The following is a 24,669-nucleotide window of genomic DNA, read 5'->3' on the forward strand; positions in this document are numbered from 1 at the left end:
ACCATGGCAATATATTGCAGCCATAAAAAGGCATGAGGTTTGTGCCTTTGTAGGGCATGGATGCGCCTGGAAACCACATTCTTTAGCAAACTATCACAAAAGAGAAACAAACACCCATGTTTCTCACTCATAGGTGGGAACTGAACAATGACGATCACTTGGACTCCGGGAAGGGGAACATCACACACTGGAGGCCTATCATGGGGAGGAGGGGAGGGATTGCACTGGGGAGTATACATGATATAAATGATGAATGATGGGGCTGCGAGTTGATGGGATGCGCCCCCAACAGGGCATAAGTACATATGTACAAACGCTGGACATGTACCTAGAACTTAAAGTATATAATAGAAGAATACGAGGGTGTATGTGCTGACTGTTATATGAGGAAGGACTCGGTGATGACTTTGAGACTAGAAAATGGGAGAGCTAGGAGAGACTAGACATGGGAGAGCCTAGGAGGCTGTGGTTAGTACTGAAGAGGCAGGGACGTATGGACAGCTGACATGGGGAATGGAGAGGAGGAGGTTGACTTGAGAAACTTAAGAAGGGAACATTGATAGGATTTGGACACTGACTGGACATGGAGTTGTATAAGACAGAGAGATTAGAAGGATGCCAGGCACTGGGGTGTGGGAGCTGGGATGGATACCTGTGCCATTGCCATTCACTGAGAGGAGAATGCAGGAGTGGAACATATTTGGGTGGGGAGTGAGGTGGCTGCAGGTCAGGTTCTGAGGGGAAGCAGACTCTGAAATAGAGATTTACGTGTACCTTATTAGGAAGTGCTCTGAGGATCAATTCTGGGATAGGAGTGAGGTGGTGAAGGAAGAAGAATTGGGCAGAAGGAGAAGTTGAGCTGCAGTGGTGACAACACATACTGAACTCATTCCTACAGGGAGCTTTGGAGCTGGAATGGTCCTTCAAGTTATCCTGTTTGGAGAAAGGGGGCCAGGACTGTGTACCATGTTCTTCACCTTGGGCAAGGTGGCTCTCTACAGCCCTATACAAGTCTTAGATCTCCATTCAGGGGAGAGCTGTTAGTTGCCAACTGTCACAGCAGTTGTAAGAATGTATCCTTTGCTCATGGAAGTAGATCTCCACATGCCACAGCATCGACTAGAGGGTATGATGTTAAGCAAAGCGTGTCCCTGGACTTTCTTCTTCCTGTGGCTAAAATGGACTAGATGACTACTATTTTATTTTATTGGAAGGGAGGAATGAAAGCCCCATTTCTTACCTGGTCACCCTCTTTGCCTTTCAGATCTTGCCCCTCAACATCGAAAGGGGTCTAGGTTCTTTATCTGCAAACATAGCACTTGCCTCACTTAGTAATTATACATTCACTGATGTGATTATGTAATTACTGTCTGTTTCCCTGATTGTAAGCTCCATGAGAAAACAGCTTTGGTTCTTGCAACATTATATCACCAGTTAGCATGTTGCCTGCCCTTTAGTAACACTAAAATATTATTTGAATGAAGAATGAACATCCCATGAAAACCAGAGGATTTTATAACTAGGAAACCACAGATTTTATCAGCCCATTTTTAACAGATACAGATATAGGGGCTCTGAAAGGTGAGGTGGTTCTATAAGACCAACACTGAATTAGTGGGAGAGATCTCTTAGAGTGCATATCATTGCTTCTGTTCCTCCTAGAGCTGGGGCTAGAAGGCTCCTCATCAGGGCAGGAGAGGGAGTGACCAGATATTTGCTTCTTTTTTCCTGTTGAAGTGGATGGAGAATTTGGTGGTGTTAGATTAGGATCATATCAAATTGACATATGCTGTAGTTGCTTAAAAGTGAGTCAGCCAGTTAAGTCAAGAAATTAGTTTCAGTGCAATCTAAATTGAGTGGTAGGAGCTCCATTTATGTTTCTCTTTGAAATTTTCTGCAAGTTCACCCCCCTGCCCTTCCTGGCAGCCTTTTAAACTCACCTTTCCAAAGGCATTCTCTCTAGTGCATTGATCTAGCACTTTACAGGCTTTCCTGGTATTTCTCACTTGTCTCATGTGTATTTCTCACGCCCACGCCCATGATCACAAGGAAGAAGAAATGGTGTCCTTCTCCATTGTGGCTGAGGTTCTGAGGAATGGAGTATATGTGAGTCCCCTTTCACCCAGTTGTTTGTTTTAGCTGGAGTGTCTGAATCAAAGCTACTGCTAATTGTACTCCACAGCGATTGCCACCAGTTCTTTCTTGTTTTAGCTTCTTACTACATCAATTTATTCTCTAGTTCCTTTGGCAACTGTAACATTGAAATAATTGTATATCCTGGCTGTAAAGGCTGGGCAAACACAACCATGATGAGGCCTGCCTGGGAGATTTAAGGGTTATCCTCCACACAATTCCCATGTCTTTCACTTTAGACAAAGAGATTTGTATTGCTCAGAAGCAGAGAATCTAGGTTTCTGTGGAATCTGTTGGAGTTGGAAGGTACCTCTGAGGTCATTTTGTGGCACAGCAGGACTGTCTGACCCATTTTTATGTTTTATTACAGCAAAATGTATCTATGGAGGAAAAGTTCTTGCAGAAGGCCAGCGGATTTTAACCAAGAGCTGTCGGGAATGCCGAGTAAGTTAATTTTATGGTCCCTATCACTTCTGGAAAACGAATAGATAGATGTGTGGGCTTTAGATAAGGTTCTTGAGTGGGGCGTATTGGCCTGGATAGGTCCCTGAGGGGTGGAACTCTCTGTGGTGGGCTGGCGTACAGGATGAGGAGGATCCAGCCACTGTCATTTATGTGGTTAGCTTGCGGTCAGCTGTGGATCAGGTAGCCTTGGAAGAAGCTATTACGGCAAGGATGTGAGAGGAGAAAGAACTAACAGCTACTATTAGTTAGGGAGGCTGGTGGGTGGCCCCAGGAAAAGGTTTTGAGTTGGTGTTAGGGGAATCAGTCTGCAATGCTAGTTGTGATAATACTAATTCTACTCCCAGAGGGCTGATATACTGTTAAAAATGCCTCTTTCTCCTGCCTGCCCCTCCTATGTATTACTTGAAATAAGATTTATAAAATCATAGATCTCATTCAATAATCATTCAACAAATATGCATTAAGCAAATGCTGTATGACAGCATTACAGTGGGTTCTGGATATACAACAGTGAACGAAACAAAGTCACTGTCATTATAGAACTTGCAGAGTAGTGAGGGGATAGTAAGAATTAAACAAACATATAATATAAAGCCAAATTCTATAAAAGTATGAAGTAGGCTGAAGGAATAGAGAGGTCTGAAGTGGGGATGGGTGGACTGAGAAGACCTCTCTGAATTGTAAGTTTGGAACAAAGCCCTGGGTAAGGTGTGGGAGCCAGCCATGCAAGTATTTGGGTGAGTGATTACTTAACCAATAATTGCTTCCTAGGTAGATGAGGGAGAAGGCACATTCCAAACAAAAGGAATTGCACTTAAAAATGCCTAAAGCAATAAAGACAGCAGGTTTTACTTAGGGACCTGCAAATAATTTGACTTGGGTGAAGTTCTAGAGCACATGTGGGAGAGTGATGAGAGATGAACCTGGACAGATAGACAGAACAGGTGAGAATGGAACTAGTTTGGACTTGATCTCAATGGAGATGAGAGTTCATTGAAGCTTGCTGTCTCTCTCTTGCTCTCTCTCTCTCTCTCTCTCTCTCTCTCTCTCTGTGTTATGAGCAGCCATGCATTTCCAAAGGTCATTGTGATTGCAATGGGAGGATTGATTGGAGGAGCACCAGATTAATTTGAATAATTGTAAGAAATCACCTAAGGTTATGATTGAAGGCAGTGATAGTGAAGATGTACAGGAAAGGAGATTCGAGAGCTATTTGAAAAATGGAATTGAAAGGATTCGAGTGATTGGGTTTTGGGGAAGGCTAATATGATGGGGAGGAGAAACCCAGATGATGTTCAGGTTCCTGGTAGAGTTGCAGGGAATACCAGTTTCTGTTTTCCCAAGTAGCCAAAACCTCCCCTGGCTAACGTAGGTAAAAATGACAATGTTATTGAAGTGATATTGGGGGACTCGCAGAATCCTCAAAAGTCCAGACCAGGCTTGATACTTCATAGAAACCAGAGTCCGAGAAGTTAGGAAGCAGAAACCATAGCAATGGCCTACTAGCGGGGATCCTGGCAAGCACATTGCTGCTGTGATGAGTGACTTTCAATCATTTCTACTGTCCTGGTGTCACTTATACAAGATTTAAAGTTCAGAGAGAGGACATATGATTAGCAAAGTTTGGATCATATGTCCAAGCTCTGATTGTTCAGGATGGGGAAGAATTCGACTCCTTTATCCTCTGTGTAAGGAGCCAGTTACCTGGAATTACCACCCCATTAAGACTGCATGCAATGGAGAAAACATTCCCCAAGAACACTGTGGTACTCATGGGAAGGGAGACTGGATCAGAAGAAGCCAAAATGTGATAAATGCTGTCTTCATTAGGTGATAACGAGATATTGATGCAGGAAGAGGGACATTCAGGAGGAGGAACACGTTTTGTGGGTGAGAAGGGAGTGAAGAGCAAGTGAGACCAGGTGTAGACGTGTTGAGTTTGATTGTATTTTGGCTATCTACACACACTCTAAAACTTAGTGGCTAAAACTTATATTTTATGATCATTTCTCGTGGTTGCATGGGTTGAATTGGCTCAGCTTAATGATTCTCATTTGGGGTCTCACATGCAATTGCAATCCGATGGCTGCTGGAGCTAGAATCCTGTGAAGGCTTGACATGGCTGGCTCTCAAAGATAAAATAGCCATGGCTGGCTATTGTACTTTTGTGTCTAGCACCTCAACAAAGATGAATAGAAAGAGATTTCTCTCTGTGTCTCTGTCTGGTGTGCGCTCTCTCTTTGTATGTGTATGAGTATTCCTTGTTCTCTGCAGCCCCTAGACATGTCTACCTTGGGCTTTTTTTTTTTTTTTTTTTTTTTTTTCTGATACTGGGTGTCGCTGTGTCTCCCAGGCTAGAGTGCAGTAGCACAATCTCGGCTCACTGCAACCTCTGCCTCCTGGGTTCAAGCAATTCTCCTGCCTTAGCCTCCTGAGTACCTGGAATTACAGCCACGTCACCATGCCCAACTAATTTTTGTATTTTTAGTAGAGATGGGGTTTCACCATGTTGGCCAGGGAGGTCTTGAACTCCTAACCTCGTGATCCACCTGCCTTGACCTCCCAAAGTGGTGGGATTACAGGCGTGAGCCACTGCACCTGGCCCCTTGGGCTTCTTTATACCATGGTGGTCTCACATGCTGGTCAGGTTCTCCCAGAATAAGCTTTCCAAAGACCAAGGTGAAAGCACCAATATTTCTTAAAACCCGGTCTCCAAAACTTTAACATCATTTCTTCTACATTCTAAAGGCTATACAGGCCCAGGCCAGATTTATTGTAGAGGCAGACAATACAAGGGCAAGAATACCAGGAGGAATGATTCATTAGGTAGACAGGCATCTTTGGAGACCAGCTATTGTAATAAGACTTTGTGATATAATTTTCTACTTAAAAATACCCACCTCCAGCCAGGCCTGGTGGCTCATGCCTGTAATGCCAGCATTTTGGGAGGCTGAGGAGGATGGATCACCTGAGGTCAGGAATTCAAGACCAGTCTGGGCAACATGGTGAAACTCCATCTCTACCAAAAATACAAAAATTAGCTGGGCATGGTGGTGCATGCCTGTAATCCCAGCTACTCCAGAGGCGGAGGCAGGAGAATTGCTTGAACCCAGGAGGCGGAGGTTGCAGTGAGCTGAGATTGTGCCACTGCACTCTAGCCTGGGCGACAGAGTTGAGACGTCATCTCAAAAAAAAGTATAACAAAACCAAACCCACCTCCAACATATCGTAATGGGAAGTTACTAACCTAATAGGTTAGTGGATTTCCATGGCTGGAAAACATTAGGAATCAGTGAATTCCTTTAATTGGGTGAAAATTTATCCCCCTTGTAACTTCTATCCAGTGGCTTTACTTCTTCCCTCTGGGGGATAAGAGGGTGAGTCTAATTACTCTTACAATGTAGCATTGTGGTTGAAAGGTCAAAATCTGCAGTCAGGTGGACCTGGGTTTAAATCCTGAAATTTTACCTAATTGTTAGTGAAGTTCAGAGTTCCTTGTGTTCTTTTCCTCCATTGGGTTCTATTAAGAGGTGGGTTGGAGAACATCACTTTAGATTATTACTTCCTCCTGCAGGGTATATTTTCTCTCCTCACCACTCCCACTGCAACATAATGGAAGACAATTACAGGCATAATCACCAGCCCTGGAGGAATGTGGAACATTTTGCCTAGTGCCTTGTGCTGAACTGTCAAACCCATTCCTTTTCTGCCTAACATTAGCTGGGATACACTGGTCAGAAGAGTAACACTTCTTACCTATCTGATCCTGGTTTCTAGAAAATAGAACCTGAGGCCTAGGTATTTGTGTTGATGCTTTATTTATTTATTCTTTGGTGGTCATGGGAGTGGATAGAGGAGGGGGAAGGGTATAGTCCTAGGAATGCAAGAGTGAGGCACAGACAGAAGGAAGTATGGAAGGAAAGGCAGGAGAGCAAGTACAAGACGGTGCATAGCGGAAAAGCCAGAACCCCACAACAAAGCACAGCTGGCTTTGTGAGGCATCTCCTGACAAGCTGACAGAAATCACTGTGTCTCAGAAAAGACCATCCTTGCAAGTGCTCTTACTTACATTGTTTCATTTTTCTTTTCATCACACCTCTGGGAAAACAGACAGGAATGTATGGTAAAGATTTAAAAGAATGAGGCATTTAGAGACTTGCAGAAGCACTCAGGGAGATACTAATAAAAGAAAGGCTTGAATTTTGTTCTTTATGGAGGACTAGGAAGGAAAGACTTTCCCTAAATTCTGTCTCTCATTGGCCAGATTGTACCCTAAAGGTTAGCTTCCTTGAACCTCCCTATTTTGATTTCCATTCTTGCCCTCTTGGCTGCTGCTGGGAATGCCAGAGATTCCAGGAGTCCGGGTGGTCTGGTGGTTACGCAGGTGTAGTGGTCTCTGTGCATCAGTGGGTACTGATGCAGTGGGTACTGCATCAGCGCCTAATTATGTAGCTGTGTGTCTGGAATTGGTAGGTTCTTGGTCTCACTGACTTAAAGAATGAAGCCACAGACTCTCATGGTGGGTGTTACAGTTCTTAAAGATGGTGTGTCTACAGTTTGTTCCTTCAGACTTTCAGATATGTCTGGAGCTTCTTCCTTCTGGTGGGTTTGTGGTCTGGCTGTCAGAAGTGAAGTTGCAGACCTTCACGGTGAGTGCTACAGCTCTTAAAGGCAGCATGGACCCAAAGAGTGAGCAGCAGCAAGATATATTGAAAAGAGCAAAGCTTCCACAGTGTGGAAGGGGACCCAAGTGGGTTGCAACTGGCTGGCTGGGGCAGCCTCCTTTTATTCCCTTATCTGACCCCACCTACATCCTGCTGATTGGTCCATTTTACAGAGAGCTGATTGGTCCATTTTGCCAGAGTGCTGATTGGTGCATTTACAATCCTTGAGCTAGACACGGAGTCACAGAGTGCTAGTTAGCTAGATACAGAGTACCAATTGGTATATTTAGGAACCTTGAGCCAGACACAGAGTACTGATTGGTGTATTTACAAACCCTGAGCTAGACACAGAGTGCATATTGGTACATTTACAATCCTCAAGCTAGACAGAGTCACAGAGTGCTAGTCCTCCAAGTCTCCACTAGGTTAGCTAGATACAGACTACCAATTGCTGTATTCATAAACCCTGAGCTAGACACAGAGTGCTGATTGGTGCATTTACAATCCTCGAGCTAGACAGAGTCACAGAGTGCTAGTCCTCCAAGTCTCCACTAGGTTAGCTAGATACAGACTACCAATTGCTGTATTCATAAACCCTGAGCTAGACACAGAGTGCTGATTGGTGCATTTACAATCCTCGAGCTAGACAGAGTCACAGAGTGCTAGTCCTCCAAGTCTCCACTAGGTTAGCTAGATACAGACTACCAATTGCTGTATTCATAAACCCTGAGCTAGACACAGAGTGCTGATTGGTGTATTTACAAACCCCGAGCTAGACACAGAGTGCTGATTGGTGCACAGACAATCCTCTGGCTAGATATAAAAGTTCTCCAAGTCCCCATCCATTTCAGGAGCCCAGCTGGCTTCACCCAGTGGATCCTGCACAGGGGCTGCAGGTGGAGCTGCCCGCCAGTCCCAAGCCACGCCTGCATTCCTCAGCCCTTGGGCTGGCTGTGGATGGGACCCGGCACCAGGGAGCAGGGGGCACGCTGGTCGGGGAGGCTCAAGCGGCAGGGGAGCCCACCACAGGGGGAGGAGCTCAGACACAGCAGGCTGCAGGTCCTGAGCCCTGCCCTGCAGTGAGGCAGCTAAGGCCCAGGGACAATTCAAGTGTGGCACCAGCGGGGGCACTGTTGGGGGACCCGGCCCAACCTCCGCAGCTGCTGGCTCGGGTGCTAAGCCCCTCACTGCCCTGGGCCAGCGGCACCAGCTGGCTGCTCAGTGTGCTGGGCCGCCGAGCCCGCGCCTGCGTTGGCGCCCCCTCCCGGGAACTCTCACTAGTCCGGTTCCCGCCTGCACCTCTCCCTCCACACCTGGCAGCAAGCAGAGGGAGGCAGCTTGGGCCTCAGCCAGCCTGGAGAGGGGCTCCCACGTGCTGTGGCGGGCTGAAGGGCTCCTCAAGAGCCGCCAGAGTGGATGCCGAGGCTGAGGAGGCACTGAGAGTGAGGGCTGCTAGCATGTTGCCACCTCTCAGCTGGACTAAATGGATTTAGTGGCACTTATTTGGGTGTAGGGGCTCTCCACTCTGTGGCAGGGGCAAGGATGGTGTGATGGCAAGGCTTTAATGATCTCTTGATTGACAAGGAAGCTCCCAGGGCTGGGAGTAGGGGAGCAGGTGGGGTGGTCAATAACCTATAGGTGGCACATTATCACACAAGGATGTCATGTGGATTAAATGAGATAAAACACATGGAGAACTTAGTATAGTGCTTACCACAAAGACCATCCTCAATAAATGTGAGCTATTTTTGTTATTCCATATGATCATACATGTCCTCTTTGAATTTAAGACAGATACCATGCTCTCTGAACATTGCTTTACTTCTAGGAAGGGAAAAAGGTTGGATTCTAAAATCCTTGCTTTTGTCTTCGACTTCAGGGAAAGCTGGGATGGTTAAAGGCAATTTTTGCCCACTGTGGTGATGGTACCAGAATCAGCCATATCACTTACAATTAGCAAATCCTTTTCCATTTTGAATGGAAGCTGTGGGTGACTCTAGCAAGGGTTACTATTATGATTCAATGTCTATTATGAAAGCAGAGCCAGGCAGACACCATTTGAGACCTGTAGAAGATATGGGCATGGATTTGAATGGCAGCTTATTTAAATAGCACTTACTACTATTACTGGCACATTGCAGTTGCTCTACACACTTGGGTTCATCTTTTACTGTTTGTTTTTTAAAAAAAATAATTTAGAAAGAAGTTGGGGCAGACTGATTATTCTCTTGCATAAGTAGTGTGTGTGCATGTGTGAGTGCATGTGAATAATTTTATTCTGTACAAAATTTTTCCATTTATTGTCTTTTTTATAGTTATTTACTAGTTACTTTGTATATAAGAGTTATTGACAATAATTTTTAATATTTCTTGAACGCTTATTATTTTCCAGGCACAATTAAAGCATTTAAAACATATTTATCTTGGCCCGGCGTGGGGCTCAGCACGTTGGGAGGCCGAGGTGGGTGGATCACAAGGTCAGGAGATCGATACCATCTTGGTCAACATGGTGAAACCCCGTCTCTACTAAAATACAAAAAATTAGCCGGGCATGGTGGTGCATGCCTGTAATCCCCGCTACTTGGGAGGCTGAGGCAGGGGAATCGCTTGAACCTGGGAGGCGGAGGCGGCAGTGAGCCAAGATCGTGCCACTGCACTCAAGCCTGTTGACAGAATAAGACTCCATTTCAAAACAAAACAAAACAAAACAAAAAAAACCATATTTATCTCATTGAAACCTCATAATAATTCTGTGCGGAAGGTAATACCCGGGTGTTAAAATCAAGGCACAGAAGAACAAGGCCACATAGGTAGTGCGTGAGCCAGCTAGGATCAGAACCTGGGTGGTTTGGCCCCACAGCCTCCTCTCTTAGCCTCTCTACTGCCACTCCTGATAGTGTTAGACTGACTTGGAAATAATTCTCATTTCTGAATTTTAGAGGGGCAGATTGAGAAGGATTGACTCATCACTTTTCAGTTTATCTGAGAATATCACATTGGTCAGGCTATGGCCCATTGATTCCCTTGATAATGATAGCATTTATAAAAGGCCATGGAAGAGCTTTGGGACATATTTAATGGATATTGTCAGCAGAGAGTGAGGATAGTGGGTATAAGATCAAAGGGCCTCTTATTTCTCCCAGGCAGTTTTTCTCAAGATGTAAGCCCTAATGCTCTATGGAATCTGTTGTATGCAATAAATTAAACTTTCTCTTAGGCATCTAAAATGATATTATGAAAGTATTATCCTTGGGAGGATTGAGGAAATAATTGCTAAGATAATTTTTGATATCCTGTCATTCAGATGGAGATCTTCAGTTGGCAAAAGGATACCTGGAGATCCATCCATTTTCATTTTCCTGGGATCATTTTAAAGCTTCAGCAACACCAATTAGACAAAAAACAAACTCTTGTTTCAAATATTTTCACCAAGTGTTTCCAGGAATTAACATAATTTTTTTTTTTAAAATCACCATGAATAAACTCTCCTAGCAGTCTTATTAATTTTTTATTGCTTTTCTGCAAAATTTCTTTATCCTAGCAACAATTTTTGACTTGAAGTTGTTAAGTTTTATATGTTGTTAGAAATTCAGGTTAGTACACAATGATTAGTACATAACTTGAAAGTGTATATATTTGACCAATGACATGGAGACAAGTCACTCTAAATTAGAAAGAAAAGAGGAATTGTATTTTTTCCACCAACACAGAACTACAGGGGTCATAAAATAACATACCATAATCAGAAAGACTTAAAATGTTAATTATCAGGTACTTCTTACCAGAGATAGTTTTGAAAATAAAGCTGTAAAAGGTTTGTGCCTAATTATGTAGCTGGACTAAATGGATTTGGTGACACTTATGCAATTGTAATCACAGTTCATATTATTTTCAAATTCATGCAAGAAGGTTTTTCTCCATTTAAATATTTGGGATTATGATCTTACTCATTAAATATGTTAAAGGTTGATTAGAATTGTTGACTGATTTAATCAGCGAAGCAAACCCTTTTATAAAATAGAAGACTTGTGAATGATTATTTTAAAAGTCTTCAGTAACATTTTAATATTTTGTTTTACAAAATATATACTTATACAATTTGGAATATAGAGGGAAAAATGTAAGGAAGAAAATGGGAATCACTCCAGAATCTCACCACCTAGAGAAAATCTTTTAACCGTTTGATTTTTGACAGCAAGAGTGAAATTTATTCTAATTGTCTTAGTTTGGGTTCTCCCAGAAGCAGACCCTGAGCTAAGGATTTCAGTACAAGTGATTTATTAAGGTAGTGCCCCCAGGAGAAACCAGTGAGGGTATGGGGGATGCCAGATGGAGAAGGGGAAGAAACTGAGCAGAGGTACAATTTTAGGTGAAAGGTCAGACATGCCATGATCCCACCATGGGCTCTGAAGCATACATTCTACCCTAGAGAATATCTCTAGGGTAGAATTCTTTATCTTTTGAGGTAAAGAATATCCCATACTATTCATTCATTGGCTTTGGGTCATACCTGTTGGAATTGTAGAACTTGCATGTAACTCTCTGCGTGGCCAAAATCGCTCCAGTGCCCAAGGGCAGTGCTCTAAGAGTGACAGAGGTGAACCAGTTGCAGCAAAGCATTGACAAACCTAGAGGTGCACACATAGAACTGACAAAAGGATTCAACAGTGTTAGTCACTCTTATTTATGCCGGGAGGCAGCAGATCATCATAAATATATTAAATATTGAAGGATAGACTTAGAGGCAATAATGGTAAGTAATTCAGCATTGTGATTTCCTCTACATTTAATTGCTGATAGTAAGGTTACTAACTTCCATTGATTGATAATAACTGGTTTGTTTCCCTGTTGTAGAAAGTAAGGCACATCGGGTAGGGACACTTGCCTTAGGACTGGAGATAATTTTTGAGGTTAGATGCCACCCATTATGGTCTGGAATGAGGAATAAAAATGAAATGCAGTTGCAAAGTGGGGCAGAGAGTGAATAGCAGGATCAATTCTCAGGTCTTAGGGACAATTCTAAGACAGGAGAAAATTAAGAGTTACCTTGGGAAACATTGGGAATAAAGATAAAAGGAGAAGAAAAGACAAGACTAAGAATTCCAGAGACTGGACTGTCTGGACTGGAAATTCTGAGAAAGAGGAAGCCATGGTGCAAATATTCCAAAAGATGAGCAGTTGGAAATTTATATTTGACATATACAATTGTGTTACTGTTCCAATTTAAGAATGCATATTTCTGATATAGTGGGAGTCCTTGCCAAACCAGAGAAATGTGGAACCACTGGGATGACAGTCTCTTGAAGATGTAAAACTCACTCTCTCCTGCATCCTTCTTGACTGTACACCTTCATCCTATTCTTCCACCTATGTTGGGAACTACCTTTTGGCCTTAAATGAGACACCTCCTCTTGAGCTTGCTTCTTGGTTGACTTCAGCATCCCCTTAAAATGGGAGAGAAAAGTAAATGTTTTAGATAAAATAAGGGACTCTCACCATTTAAAAAAATAGTAATTAATGGAATAATTTTTTAAAAATTGGCATCAGCCGGGCGCGGTGGCTCAAGCCTGTAATCCCAGCACTTTGGGAGGCCGAGACGGGTGGATCACGAGGTCAGGAGATCGAGACCATCCTGGCTAACACGGTGAAACCCCGTCTCTACTAAAATACAAAAAACTAGCCGGGCGAGGTGGCGGGCGCCTGTAGTCCCAGCTACTCGGGAGGCTGAGGCAGGAGAATGGCGTAAACCCAGGAGGCGGAGCTTGCAGTGAGCTGAGATCCGGCCACTGCACTCCAGCCTGGGCGACAGAGCCAGACTCCGTCTCAAAAAAAAAAAAAAAAAAAAAGAAATTGGCATCAAACTTAATACAGATGCTAGTAATGTCAACCAAAAGGACCTTGGATGAAGTAAAGTCATAAAGATTCACCTTCAGAATATGACACACGTTATTGTAAGTGATTTTATATCTAGGGAAAATCTAGTGCTCAGCTAACTGATCCTCTTTCAGTTCCTTCCTGCCCACATGCCTTGGCTCTTTACTGTTCTCTTTGCCAGGAAAGTCCCTTTTTCCTTTATTCCACTAATCAAGTTCCCCCAAATGTGGCATCTTCATAATTTCTCCCAACATGAGCAGAATTAATTATTATTCTATGACACATTATAATACTTTTATTAGAGCATATTTTTTAGACTTACTGTTCTGTATGTGTTATGGTTTCTAGTTTATGAGGCTTTGTTCCCCCTTCCATCCAAACTGAGAACTCATTAAGAGCAAGGAAGATATGCTCTCTATCATTGGATTCACAATGCCTGTTATCCAGGGGCATGCCAGAGCTCACATAAGCTCAATTATACATAACTTCCCAACGTTGCTCTGAGTGATACCATGTTAGTAGCTCAAAATCAGCCATCACTGGAGTATTTACATCATAGAAATTAAGCAATGTTATAAATTAGGCCTCACCTGCCCAAGAGTTGATTGTTAAACTTTTTTTTTTTTTTTTTTTTTTTGAGACGGAGTCTTGCTCTGTCGCCTGGGCTGGAGTGCAGTGGCCGGATCTCAGCTCACTGCAAACTCCGCCTCCCGGGTTTACACGATTCTCCTGCCTCAGCTTCCCGAGTAGCTGGGACTACAGGCGCCCGCCACCTCACCCGGCTAGTTTTTTGTATTTTAGTAGAGACGGGGTTTCACCGTGTTAGCCAGGATGGTCTCGATCTCCTGACCTCGTGATCCGCCCGTCTCAGCCTCCCAAAGTGCTGGGATTACAGGCTTGAGCCACCGCGCCCGGCTGATTGTTAAACTTTTATCAGTGTATCACTGTTGGAATCCTTCTGCTCCATAGAAGATACTTCAAAACTGTTGAATTTGAGGCTTTTAGGATATAGAAAGGGACATTTACCTTATATTCCAGGGGTCTCATTAATTTAATTTGTGGCATTATCATTTTTAGTGGAATCCCTGGGAGTATTAATTATTGTATGTTGTTATCACTGCAGGCTATTAACAAAGAACATTATAAGTTTGTTCCATTGACTAAAAATGTGAACATCTTTTTCTTTCCCTAATATTTGGCTTCCAGGGTGGAGTTTTAGTAAAAATTACAGAAATGTGTCCTCCTTTGAACTGCTCAGAAAAGGATCACATTCTTCCTGAGAATCAGTGCTGCCGTGTCTGTAGAGGTAAGTGGGCTTGGTGTGGGCCATGCTTGGGGTGAGGCTGGGGCTGGCCTTGGGGGTCATAAGAGTTTAATGAATAGTGTGATGATAATAACATGGGTCCAATAACATGGCTTCTTAAAAAGGTGCACATCCTATTTACCTCTCTCAGTCATAGTCTCCTCAATTGTAAAATGAGTATAATAATAGTATCTACTTTATTATATGCTGTGAAGATTAAATGGGATAATGCATAAGCACCTACCATCATGCCTAGCATGTGACACATGTTCAATAAATGATAGTTCCTATAATAATGCTAATGATAGTTCTTATAATAATAATCATTATCATCATTATTACATTTTTCTCATGAGTGAGATTGGGAAACATTCTTTTCCGCTCCGTCTGTTGGGCCAGTTCCCATACTCTGGTAGAGAATGATGTGTGGTGAATCCTTACTTATAGGTTAGATTTTTATGCAACATTTTACTGCCTGCAAGGAAAATGCATCAGATAAATAACACTTGGTTGCTAATTAATTATTGGGCAAAAATGGTTTTGCTTCATCTTCCTGGAATTTCCTTCATCCCTAAATTTATTTAAATTTTTATTTATTATTAGTAGTAGTTTAGAGATAGAGTCTCGCTGTCACTCAGGCTGGAGTGCAGTGGTACGATCATAGCTCACTGTAACCTTGAACTCCTGGGCCCAAGCAGTCCTCCTGCCTCAGCCTCCTGAGTAGCTGGGACTGCAGGCATGCACCATCACACCCAACTAATTATTTATTTATTTATTTATTTTTAGAGACTAGGTCTTGCTATGTTGCCCATGCTGCCCTTGAACTCCTGGCCTCAATCAATTCTCCTGTCTTGGCCTCCTAAGGTGTAGGGAGTACAGGCATGAGCCACCATGCCCAGCCTATTTTTATTTTTCAATTGCTGTATAATAATTGTGCATATTTTGGGTGTACATGTGACCTTTTGATACATATATACAATGTGTAATAATCAAATCAGGGCAATTGAGATATTCATCACCTCAAAATTGATCTTTACTTTGTGTTGGGATCTTTTCTTTGTGTTACAATTCTTCTATTTTGAAAAAGAGAATAGTTAATAGTTAAGTATAATACCTGACTGTACTATTCAATAAATTCCTTTTATCTAACTGTATTTTTGTACCCATTAACCAAATTCTTTTCATATTCCCTCCCCTGCCCTTTCCCTTCATGGCCTCTTAAACTGATTCTTATGTCTTAAAACCCAGCTCAAGTATCACTTCCTCTCCACAGCTTCTCCCCCAAGCAGAATTAGATGAATTAGGAGAACCTAGGATTTGTTCAAAATCTTTTAAAAAATCCAGCTAAACTCATAGGTATTATTTTAAAACTATACCTACCATAAATACTTCAGATTCTCAAATACCCAGTAAGTGGTATTCTTTTAATTTGAGCTTTGAAGCTTCCAGAGTTAAGGAGGTCCCAGCAGCATAGCAGTTTAGCTCAGGTAACCTCATATTTTGCTTTTTTTTTTCTATCTTTACTGTAGCAGAGGGGTGGCAAAACTTCTTTATAAAGGGTTACAAAGTAAATATTTCTGGCTTTGCCGATAAGAGGTTTCTGTTACAACTAACAGAAGAAAGTTAGCAAGAAAGCAACACAGACCATAGGTATACGAATGGGTGTGACCATGTTCCAATGAAACTTTATTTACAAAAACAGGTGGCAGCCTGTAATTGTTGACCCCTCCCTTAGCACCTTCTGGTATATGAAAATGTTGTATATTTCACCATTGCATGTTTTCAGCTTAGGCTTTCTGTGCTTGGTCATGAGATCTCTGGGCTTTGGTAAAATTCTTAGGAAAATTTAGTATGTTGATAGCCAGAAATGGCCCCTAGAATTAGTGATAGGCTGACTATGACATCAGAATGTCTTCCTGGAATCTGCTTTCATGGTTATAAGCTTATCTGCAGCGGTATGCTTTAGAAATACCAAAAGATTGAGTGGAATTTTCAGAGTGATGCATTTATTGGTAACCAATAGAATGGTTAGGTAGGTCTTATAATTTAATGCAAAATCCATCACTTGCTATTTGTTGGGGTGCCAAGTGAGACTCAGTTTATGTAAATCCTTTCTGATTTATAGTTTCATTAGAGCAGAATCATTGATTAGGCCACAGAAATTCAGGCCGGATTTCATTACCCTGACCCAATTTGCAATAGAACAGGTGCCACTTCTTCTGTTAGCACTTGTCTGCAATGTGTCCATTACCAATGAAGATTCTGAGAGATGTGACATCTCATTGACAAGAAGCAGACGTGCAGGGTTCCCACTGCTAGCAAGTAGTGGTGTTTACCAAACCTGACTCAGCTTTGAGGGAAGAGTGGGAGGCAGGAGGAAGACCTCATAGATTTGATCTTAGGCAGGGCCCATCTAGGAAATCAAGGGCTTTCTTTTTCATACCCAGTTCCTTCTCAGCCAGGAAACAGTCAGCTCTTTTATTTGGAAGCTAATGGTTTTCTTCAGAGGTGTTTGTGTGTGAGAAAGTTATTTTATGCTCTTTGCTCTACATTTGGGCAGGAACTAGAGCATGTCTTCAGAAAAGACCTGGTGGGAGGGTCTTTTCGCAGGAGGTAGGTGAATTAACCATTTGGATTTCTTCCGTACTACTCCTATCTCAGAATCAGACTCTGAAGTAAAGGAGGCGGCATTGCTGACTGAGGCCCTTTTCAGAAACATCTACTGTCATGACCTTCCTTCTTGCTGATCCGTAGCAGAGAGAATCCCAGAACATCCAGCCCACTTGTCCACATGCTAGGGCCTGCTCTGCCCCTCAGGCAATCAGGAAATGAAAGACATATTTATCTGGATAGTGAGATGTCTCTTTTTCATGAAACCCTACAATTTAAATGACGGTTAACAAAGAACAATGCAGATGAGTTCAAAAGGCTGTCATCTTGAACTAAGCCCCCCCCGTGAATTTTGCACCATATCTCTTAATTCCATCTTTAAAAGTAACATAATCGTCTCTCACAATTTTGTGAGAAATACTTTTGCTCTTTATCTTCTGTTTGATTTTTGCCTTTTCCTCTGCATTTCTGAGTGGACTCACAAGAGGAGGAGGGGGTTGGACAGTTACTGTTCTGACAAGACCTGGAAAGCCCAGTGGACTTCTAAAGCAAATTATTCAGTTCTTCTTGCCTCCTCCCCTTCTTCCCTTCTCTGAAACAGGAAGTAATGAAAAGGTGAGAAACACTCGATTTCTATGTAAAGTAATTTGTATCCTGCGTATGGAAAGGCAGCATCGTTTGCTTTGTGGGCTGATTGTCCACAGACTGGCTGGCAGCATCATTTGCAGAGAGGTGGGACCGAGATGAGCTGAGGCGCATATTTTAGGGAATGAGCTCTGTGGTATGCTATAGCTGTACTGCTTCTGCCACCCTGATGTTATTGATTACAAAAACCAAAGTGGCTGTGGCCTTTCAATACCTGCACCGAAGGCCTTTCAATTAGCATATTTATCATCTCTCTCTGACCATCCGGTCATTAGTCTGAGGGAAATTACCCGATGACAGTATCATTCCTCAGAAGTCTAAGTCAAAACCTTTCTCATGCCTGCCTGGAGAATTTGAAGTTTTCCAAGGTTTATTTTCTTTAGGACTCTGATGAGCCACCTTACCTGGGGAGGCTTAGACCGGGAATTTGAGACAACTGCCAGAGAGTGGATTTTGCTTCTGATCTCAATTGCTTAATTATAGAATATCCATATGGCTCTCCAGTCTTTTTAAAAATAACATTTATTTTAATGATCACATTTTATGAATTGATTATTTAAATACAGGAGACAAGGTAGGGGTGAAGATATGGTCCAATCACATAGAATGTTTCTGTCATTGTCATGTTAATGAATGAATGACCTTATTTTCAGCACTAGCTGATAGGCTTTATATATTTTACATATGAAATAAGGTTAAAACCCATTTTGCTGAGTTATAATTTATTGCCTCAAGTTATAGCTTGCTAGCTTATGAAGTTATTTTTTTTTTAACTGAGTCTTACCCAATTTTCTTATATGGTTACCATCCTCCACCCCACCTTTTATTGAGTAATCAAGGATGAAAGATACAGGCTACATCTTTACATTTGATTTTTTTCTTTATTTGAATTAAACCTAGGACTTTAAAGTTAATAAGAACAGGTTCTGACTGACTTATGGTGTTCACTGTATCAACAAACTGGTCTCCAAGCTAGGGGCTCAGGTACCTTGTCTCTTCAAATTCTGTGTCATGTCAGATGCTGTAACTAATTCCCTTGTCCTTTAGGGAAAAATGAACATAACACAGTAAATGGGCGGTTTAATCCACAGGGCTATTGGAGCAGCTGGGACAGCCATAGGAGAAGAACTATAGAATTGCTAGGAAAGAAACATGCAAAGGGAATCAAGGTGATGGATGCTGGCAGGGAGAGGCCACTTTGCAGTTCCTCGGACTCACGGTCTCAGTCACACAACAGCACCACCCGACCAGCCTTAATCACCACTGTGCAGCTTTTCTCTGATACCTCAGGACAGTTTGTGCTGGCAACATGAAATTCATTTACCCTCCTCTTTACCTTGAGGTAATGGCTATAGCAGGAGCCTGCCCACTTGAAGTGTGAGGCCATTAGGTGGAGAAGGGGAGTGTGCACTGGAATAACATCTGGGCTCCTGCCTGGGAAGAAGTAATAAAAGCATCAATGTAGACCCAGCAGAAAAAGATTGCTCATGAATTTCTGGTGCTCTCAGTTAAAGGATGAAAAAAAAAAAAAAAAAAGTCAACAATATTGACCATGCATTCGCAGGACCACTCCAGGAAAACAGACCCATCATTTGACCTATCCCGAAATTCTTAACATACTCCTCAGGGTTTTATTCCCCTCGTAATCAGCTCTAATTGTATCTTCAATGTCGCCAATGACGTTGGAGGGTTTTGCTGCATTTTTATGACTTCTAGTATTGGGAAAAAGTTCTTTCTGACATCTGTTCCAAATGCATTTATCTGTAATTTTAATTCAGGCTTCCTTGCCTTGTCATCTGGCCTGGACGGAAATTAGTTGAGATTATTTGTACTGTTTAAGATTTTATGCCCTTCGATTAAACTTTCCCGAAGAGTCTTGGCATCAAATGATTCCCCCCCGCCCCTGCACCCGGTCTTCCTCATTGTTTTGGGTGAATTTATAATTGAAATGGTTTTAGAGAGAGGATTTCAGGCAATTTGAGAAGAAAAGAGACCTGAGAAAAAGTCACTTAATGAGAGTGTAAACTAGTGCCTAAATAGAGGAACTGGCAGTTCACAGATGGACCAGTTCCTCTACATATTGATAGATGAGATCTGATCAAAATCCCAGCAACCATGGGCTAAAGTGGAATGGAAAGACAGGGCTATATGCTCAACTGTTGGGGCTGGGAACAGAGGACAGTCTCAGTGAGTACATGAATTCATGGCCCTAAAAGTGCTACAGTGGATCAAGGCCTATGAAGCTTCCAAAAGTAGGCACATTTTCCCAGAGAGGAAACCTGACACTAAGGCTAGGCTGCCTCAGACCTTAAGGAAAGACCCTTAAATGTTGACTACTATAGAAGAAACCAATTGCTTTCTAAGCTAGAACCTGTGAGAGTTGGGAGTTCAGTCTCTATTAGGCCTGTTCTGATGGCCCTACCTTCTGTCCACAAAAGCTTAAGGAATGTTCTCACTCTCAAGGGCCCAGGCTTCTCCTGTGTTATGTGTGTTGCTTGTGGAGTGCATAAAGGCATCCAGTTCTCATAAAAGACCTTTCAGCCATATCCTTCTTAACCAGTCCGCGAGTGGACCTGACTCTATGTGTCTGAGGCACATGGAATATGCTGCCCTCACTATACCATTGCTCCTTGTATGAATTTCAAGGTTGGGTAAGCAGTAGTGAATGTGAGAGGTATTGATGTTCTGAGATTTTGGAATAGAGGACTCTGGAGTGCACTTTTAGATTGTCCAGGTATATAATTTCAAAGGTAACCTGCCTGACCTGCTGGGGTATATTTTAGGGACAAGAGATTGAGGAACTATTAGTGACCCATTTATTCCTTGTTATGGAAGAAGTTACAGTAGTGAATCATAACGATGTATGTCTATCATTGGCTGTAAAACCAAGAGATGAAGCAGAATCAGTGATGGTTCCTCGATAATTATAAACAATATAGAGTGAGATTTGGAGAGTGGCAGTGTGGGGGGCCTCAGTGTAATAGGCAGAGCTTATTTTATGCAGATTAGGCTAATGAATGTAATGACAGTAAATCATTTTGCTAGTGTTACTGGTCATTCATGGCAACAGAACTTGATACAAGACCACCACAGCATCCAAATTTTAGGCTGCTTCCAACCAGAGGAGAAAGTGTGACCCCAACATTTACATTTTCTTTCATTAATTTCTTTGTACATATCATGGGCACATGCTTCTCTAAGCATTTGGGACTCTTACTCTTTGTGCAGCCAACCTCACTCATCCTTCAAATCTCTTCTTTAAAACATTGTGTTAGGTTTCTTCTCTGCATACATTCCTGGAGCACCCTGCCCCTCTCCATCATAATATCCCCTTGTAACCCAGTGCTCAAGGTCAGTCACCCCTGCTAGAATGTAGGATGAATGAGGACATGTTTATGGTATTTTTTGCTATATTCCTATTGTCTGGTTTAATGCCTGCACATGTGCTAGGTGCTTAAAATTTGTTGTTCTTAAGAGGACAGTGGAACAGGACAGTGATTAAGTACTCCAGCCTCAGTCAGACTATGGCTCTGTACCTTCCACAAGTGCACCATCTTCCTCTAACTTCAGTTGTCACTTCTGTAAAATGGGGATAATAATTTAGCTTCATATAATTGTTATAAGATTAAATGGGGTAATGCATGTAAAACACTTAGCCAAGTGCCTAGCATATAGTATATGTTCAATAAATGTTAATTATTGCTGCTGTTACATCAGATTATCTGTTACAGATTATTTGGGATTCTCCAAACTTACTCCTCCTTCTTTCTTCTTCTTCAGTTGGCATTCTATTTCTCCCACTAGGATCTGTGTCTTGCTCCTCTCAAGTTTCTACCTATTATAGTTTTTTGTTACCTTGAAGTGATTTATCCTTCTCTGAAACATTATGACATTTTTTCCTCACATCTGACTTAACAAAGATTGCCTTGATTGAGGCCATATGTGGTTTATTGCCCCTTAGGGATTGTAATTTCCCTGTGGGCAGAGAATATCTTAAACATCTTTGAAGTGTCTGCAGATAATTATGTACTGCTGCAGCCCACAGAGTAGAGGCCCCATAAATATTGAGTGAATGATTATTCACTCACTTGTGCAGAAAGGTAAGTGGGCTTGGAATGAATATTGCTTGAATAAAGGCCTCCATTAATTTAAAAAACACATTTTTGAGAAGAATGGTTAGGCATAATCAAAGTGGATTTGACTTGAAGGTCAGTTTGTCCCACCGGCCCTTCACTGTCCTTGAAATACAATTTACTCAACGCCTGGCATTGTGATTTGACATGGTACATGCTTAATAGAAACATATGCATTGGAAAATCAACACTGTTTGAAAGGTTTTGTTCCAGGCTGTCAGACTCATGTGGAAAGAAAAGGACAGTTAAAGTCTCCTGGAAAAAAAGAGAAAAGAAACACAGACAAGGAATATGTGTGATAAAGGATGCACATATGCCATTGAATCAAGCTTCCTAATGAAGGAAAATGTGACCATTTGATTTCATTATTGATCAATTCAGACATAAGAAGTGAAGTCCAGGCTCTTCCTTTCGAAGAGAGACACATGATGCCTAAAAGTACCCTTTTGGTAGGAAAAACATCAAGCACTGCTAGTTTTAATGATTATTGTAAGCCTCTCAAACCCTTACAGAAGTGTTGTCAACTGTCAGAGGTTTCAGATTTCCAGCCAGTTAGACTCTTGCTCTGATTTTTGACTGAGGCAATCACCAGTTAACAGGTCATAAGTAGTGAGGCTGGATGTAACTCATCTAGGCCTATGCATCTACTCTCTAATGTCCCAAGGAGTGGCTACCTCTTTCACTTTTCATCACTAGGTTTTGCTATCTGGGAGGATATATGACATAGTGAGAAGCACATGGGCTTTGGAGTTAGCCAGACCTAATTTAGAACCCTGGCATCTCCACTTACTACCTAGAGGTTTGTGAATTTGTACTTTTTATCTTGAAGTTGAGGATAACAACATTAAGTTATTTTGAACTTTAGTCATCATTGTTAAAAATACCATCATCATTATTAGTGGCTACCTTGATTGACTTCTTTAATAGGTATAAGGAACTGTTTCAAGTGCCTCACACCGATTAGCCTATTTCACTTTCTCAACAACATATTAAAAGGTATATATTATTATTCCCATGTAAAACATCTAGCGTGCCAGGCATATTATAGGTGCATGAAATTTATCATTTAATAATAATATTATTATCTTTCAGAGTAAGAATTCTCCAAATATTGTTGGTTTAAAATTTTATTTCAAAGAAAAATAGCTCTAGAATGTTATCACTGAAAGGAATTAACTTGACTTTTTCTCGTGGAGTGATTTCCATATTTTTAAGCCAGAAACTGTCATTAACATGATCAATATGGGCTGGGAGCAGTGGCTTACGCTTGTAATCCCAGCACTTTGGGAGGCCAAGGCAGGTGGATCATGAGGTCAGCAGTTGGAGACCAGCCTGGCCAACATAGTGAAACTCCATCTCTACTAAAAATACAAAAATTAGCTGGGTGTGGTGGTGTGCATCTATAGTCCCAGCTACTCGGGAGGCTGAGGGAGGAGAATTGCTTGAACCCAGGAGGTGGAGTTTGTACTGAGCCGATATCATGCCACTTCACTCCAGCTTGGGTGACAGAGTGAGACTTCATCTCAAATAACAACAGCAACAACAACAACAAAACAAAAACCATAATCAATGTGTCAAAAATATAAAAGCATAACTATTCTATTTGAATCAGAGACAGAGTTGAACCCTGTGTAACAACTCATCTGTGCCTAGAGCCCTGAGGAACACAGTTTAAAAATTACTAATTTTATCCATTCCCCATATACATACCTAGAAAAGCAAAGTGATTTATACTGTTAGCTGCAGACCCTAAATTATAAATTAGATCTCCTGACTTCTAGATCCATTGTTTTCTATGAGATCACAGTATGTGATATAGCATAATTATTGTTTACTAAAAGTGCTGATTTAAGGATGATAAAGCATCTTTATATATTTTATCATATTTGAACTTCGCAAACTTTATGGTAGATGTTACCTATTCCTTCTAGTTCACCTAAAATGCTGCATAATTTTCTGGAACATTTGGTGGCAATGGCAGTAAGGGGGAAAAAACAACTGGAGACCAGAATATAGAAAGAGGGTGATTCCACTGAAATAAGCAAGTACAGTGGAGTTGGCATTTGCCCTGAGTGCAATTTCTAGTCTCTGGTGGTTTAAAATCTGGCTTCTAATGGACACTGTGTAAGCAGACAGGAGACAGCCTGGGGCAAGTATGAGAAACATAAATCAAGAACCTTAAAGGGTGAATCCCTCCGTGGGTGAGCTAGGAAAAATCCACTCTGTACAAGGAGACTTGCCTGTCAGTCTTGACTCTAGATGGAGGTCTACAGGAGAAAATCTTGTATTCCTGAAAGCTTAGGGCTGGACTTTATTCCACCTGTGTTACTCAGTCTTCAAGCCTTAAGACAAAAATGTAGTTGAAAGTCATCTTGGGTTGACAGTTCACTCAGACCCCTGACAGAAGGAAACATGTCCTCTCCGAAGAAATGCAGTTTAAAAACCAAAACCTCAAATAATTCTCACAGATTAAATTCCAAAAAATATGAGCTTACAGATAGAAGAATCACTCAAAACACAAGAGAATAAGTCATCATGCATGCTACTCAGCATAAACAACAAATGGTAAAAGTAGATGCACAAAGCTTGAAGATATTAGAATTATCAATATAAAATATTTATATGTAACATGTTTAAAGAATTTTTTTAAAAAGGAAATTTAAAAAATGAAAGAATAAGAGACTATCAAATTTGACTAAGCAGATTGAAAATAATGAAATAGTATTCTAAAATAAAATACAGTAAGTGAAATTAAAAATGATGTCGGTGACTGAAAGAGAATATGACACAGCTCAAGACAGAATTAACTGATAGATACATCTGGAAATGATACAGAATTCGG

At 41.6% G+C, this 24,669-nt stretch overlaps 1 protein-coding gene across 2 annotated transcripts in view; it reads left to right on the plus strand.

Annotated features, from left to right (window-relative positions):
- Window positions 1–24,669, plus strand: part of NELL1 (neural EGFL like 1) — a 963,285-nt gene that overhangs the window by 291,482 nt on the left and 647,134 nt on the right. For both annotated transcript variants that reach the window (XM_017858414.1, XM_017858423.1), the window contains exons 10-11: window positions 2,504–2,577; window positions 14,343–14,442. In XM_017858414.1, the coding sequence (XP_017713903.1) occupies window positions 2,504–2,577; window positions 14,343–14,442 (174 nt within the window). The remainder of the gene's footprint in view (window positions 1–2,503; window positions 2,578–14,342; window positions 14,443–24,669) is intronic.

The sequence above is a fragment of the Rhinopithecus bieti genome, unplaced genomic scaffold (assembly GCF_001698545.2).
Source record: "Rhinopithecus bieti isolate Rb0 unplaced genomic scaffold, ASM169854v2 scaffold_2350, whole genome shotgun sequence".
Classification (NCBI taxonomy): Eukaryota; Metazoa; Chordata; class Mammalia; order Primates; family Cercopithecidae; genus Rhinopithecus; species Rhinopithecus bieti.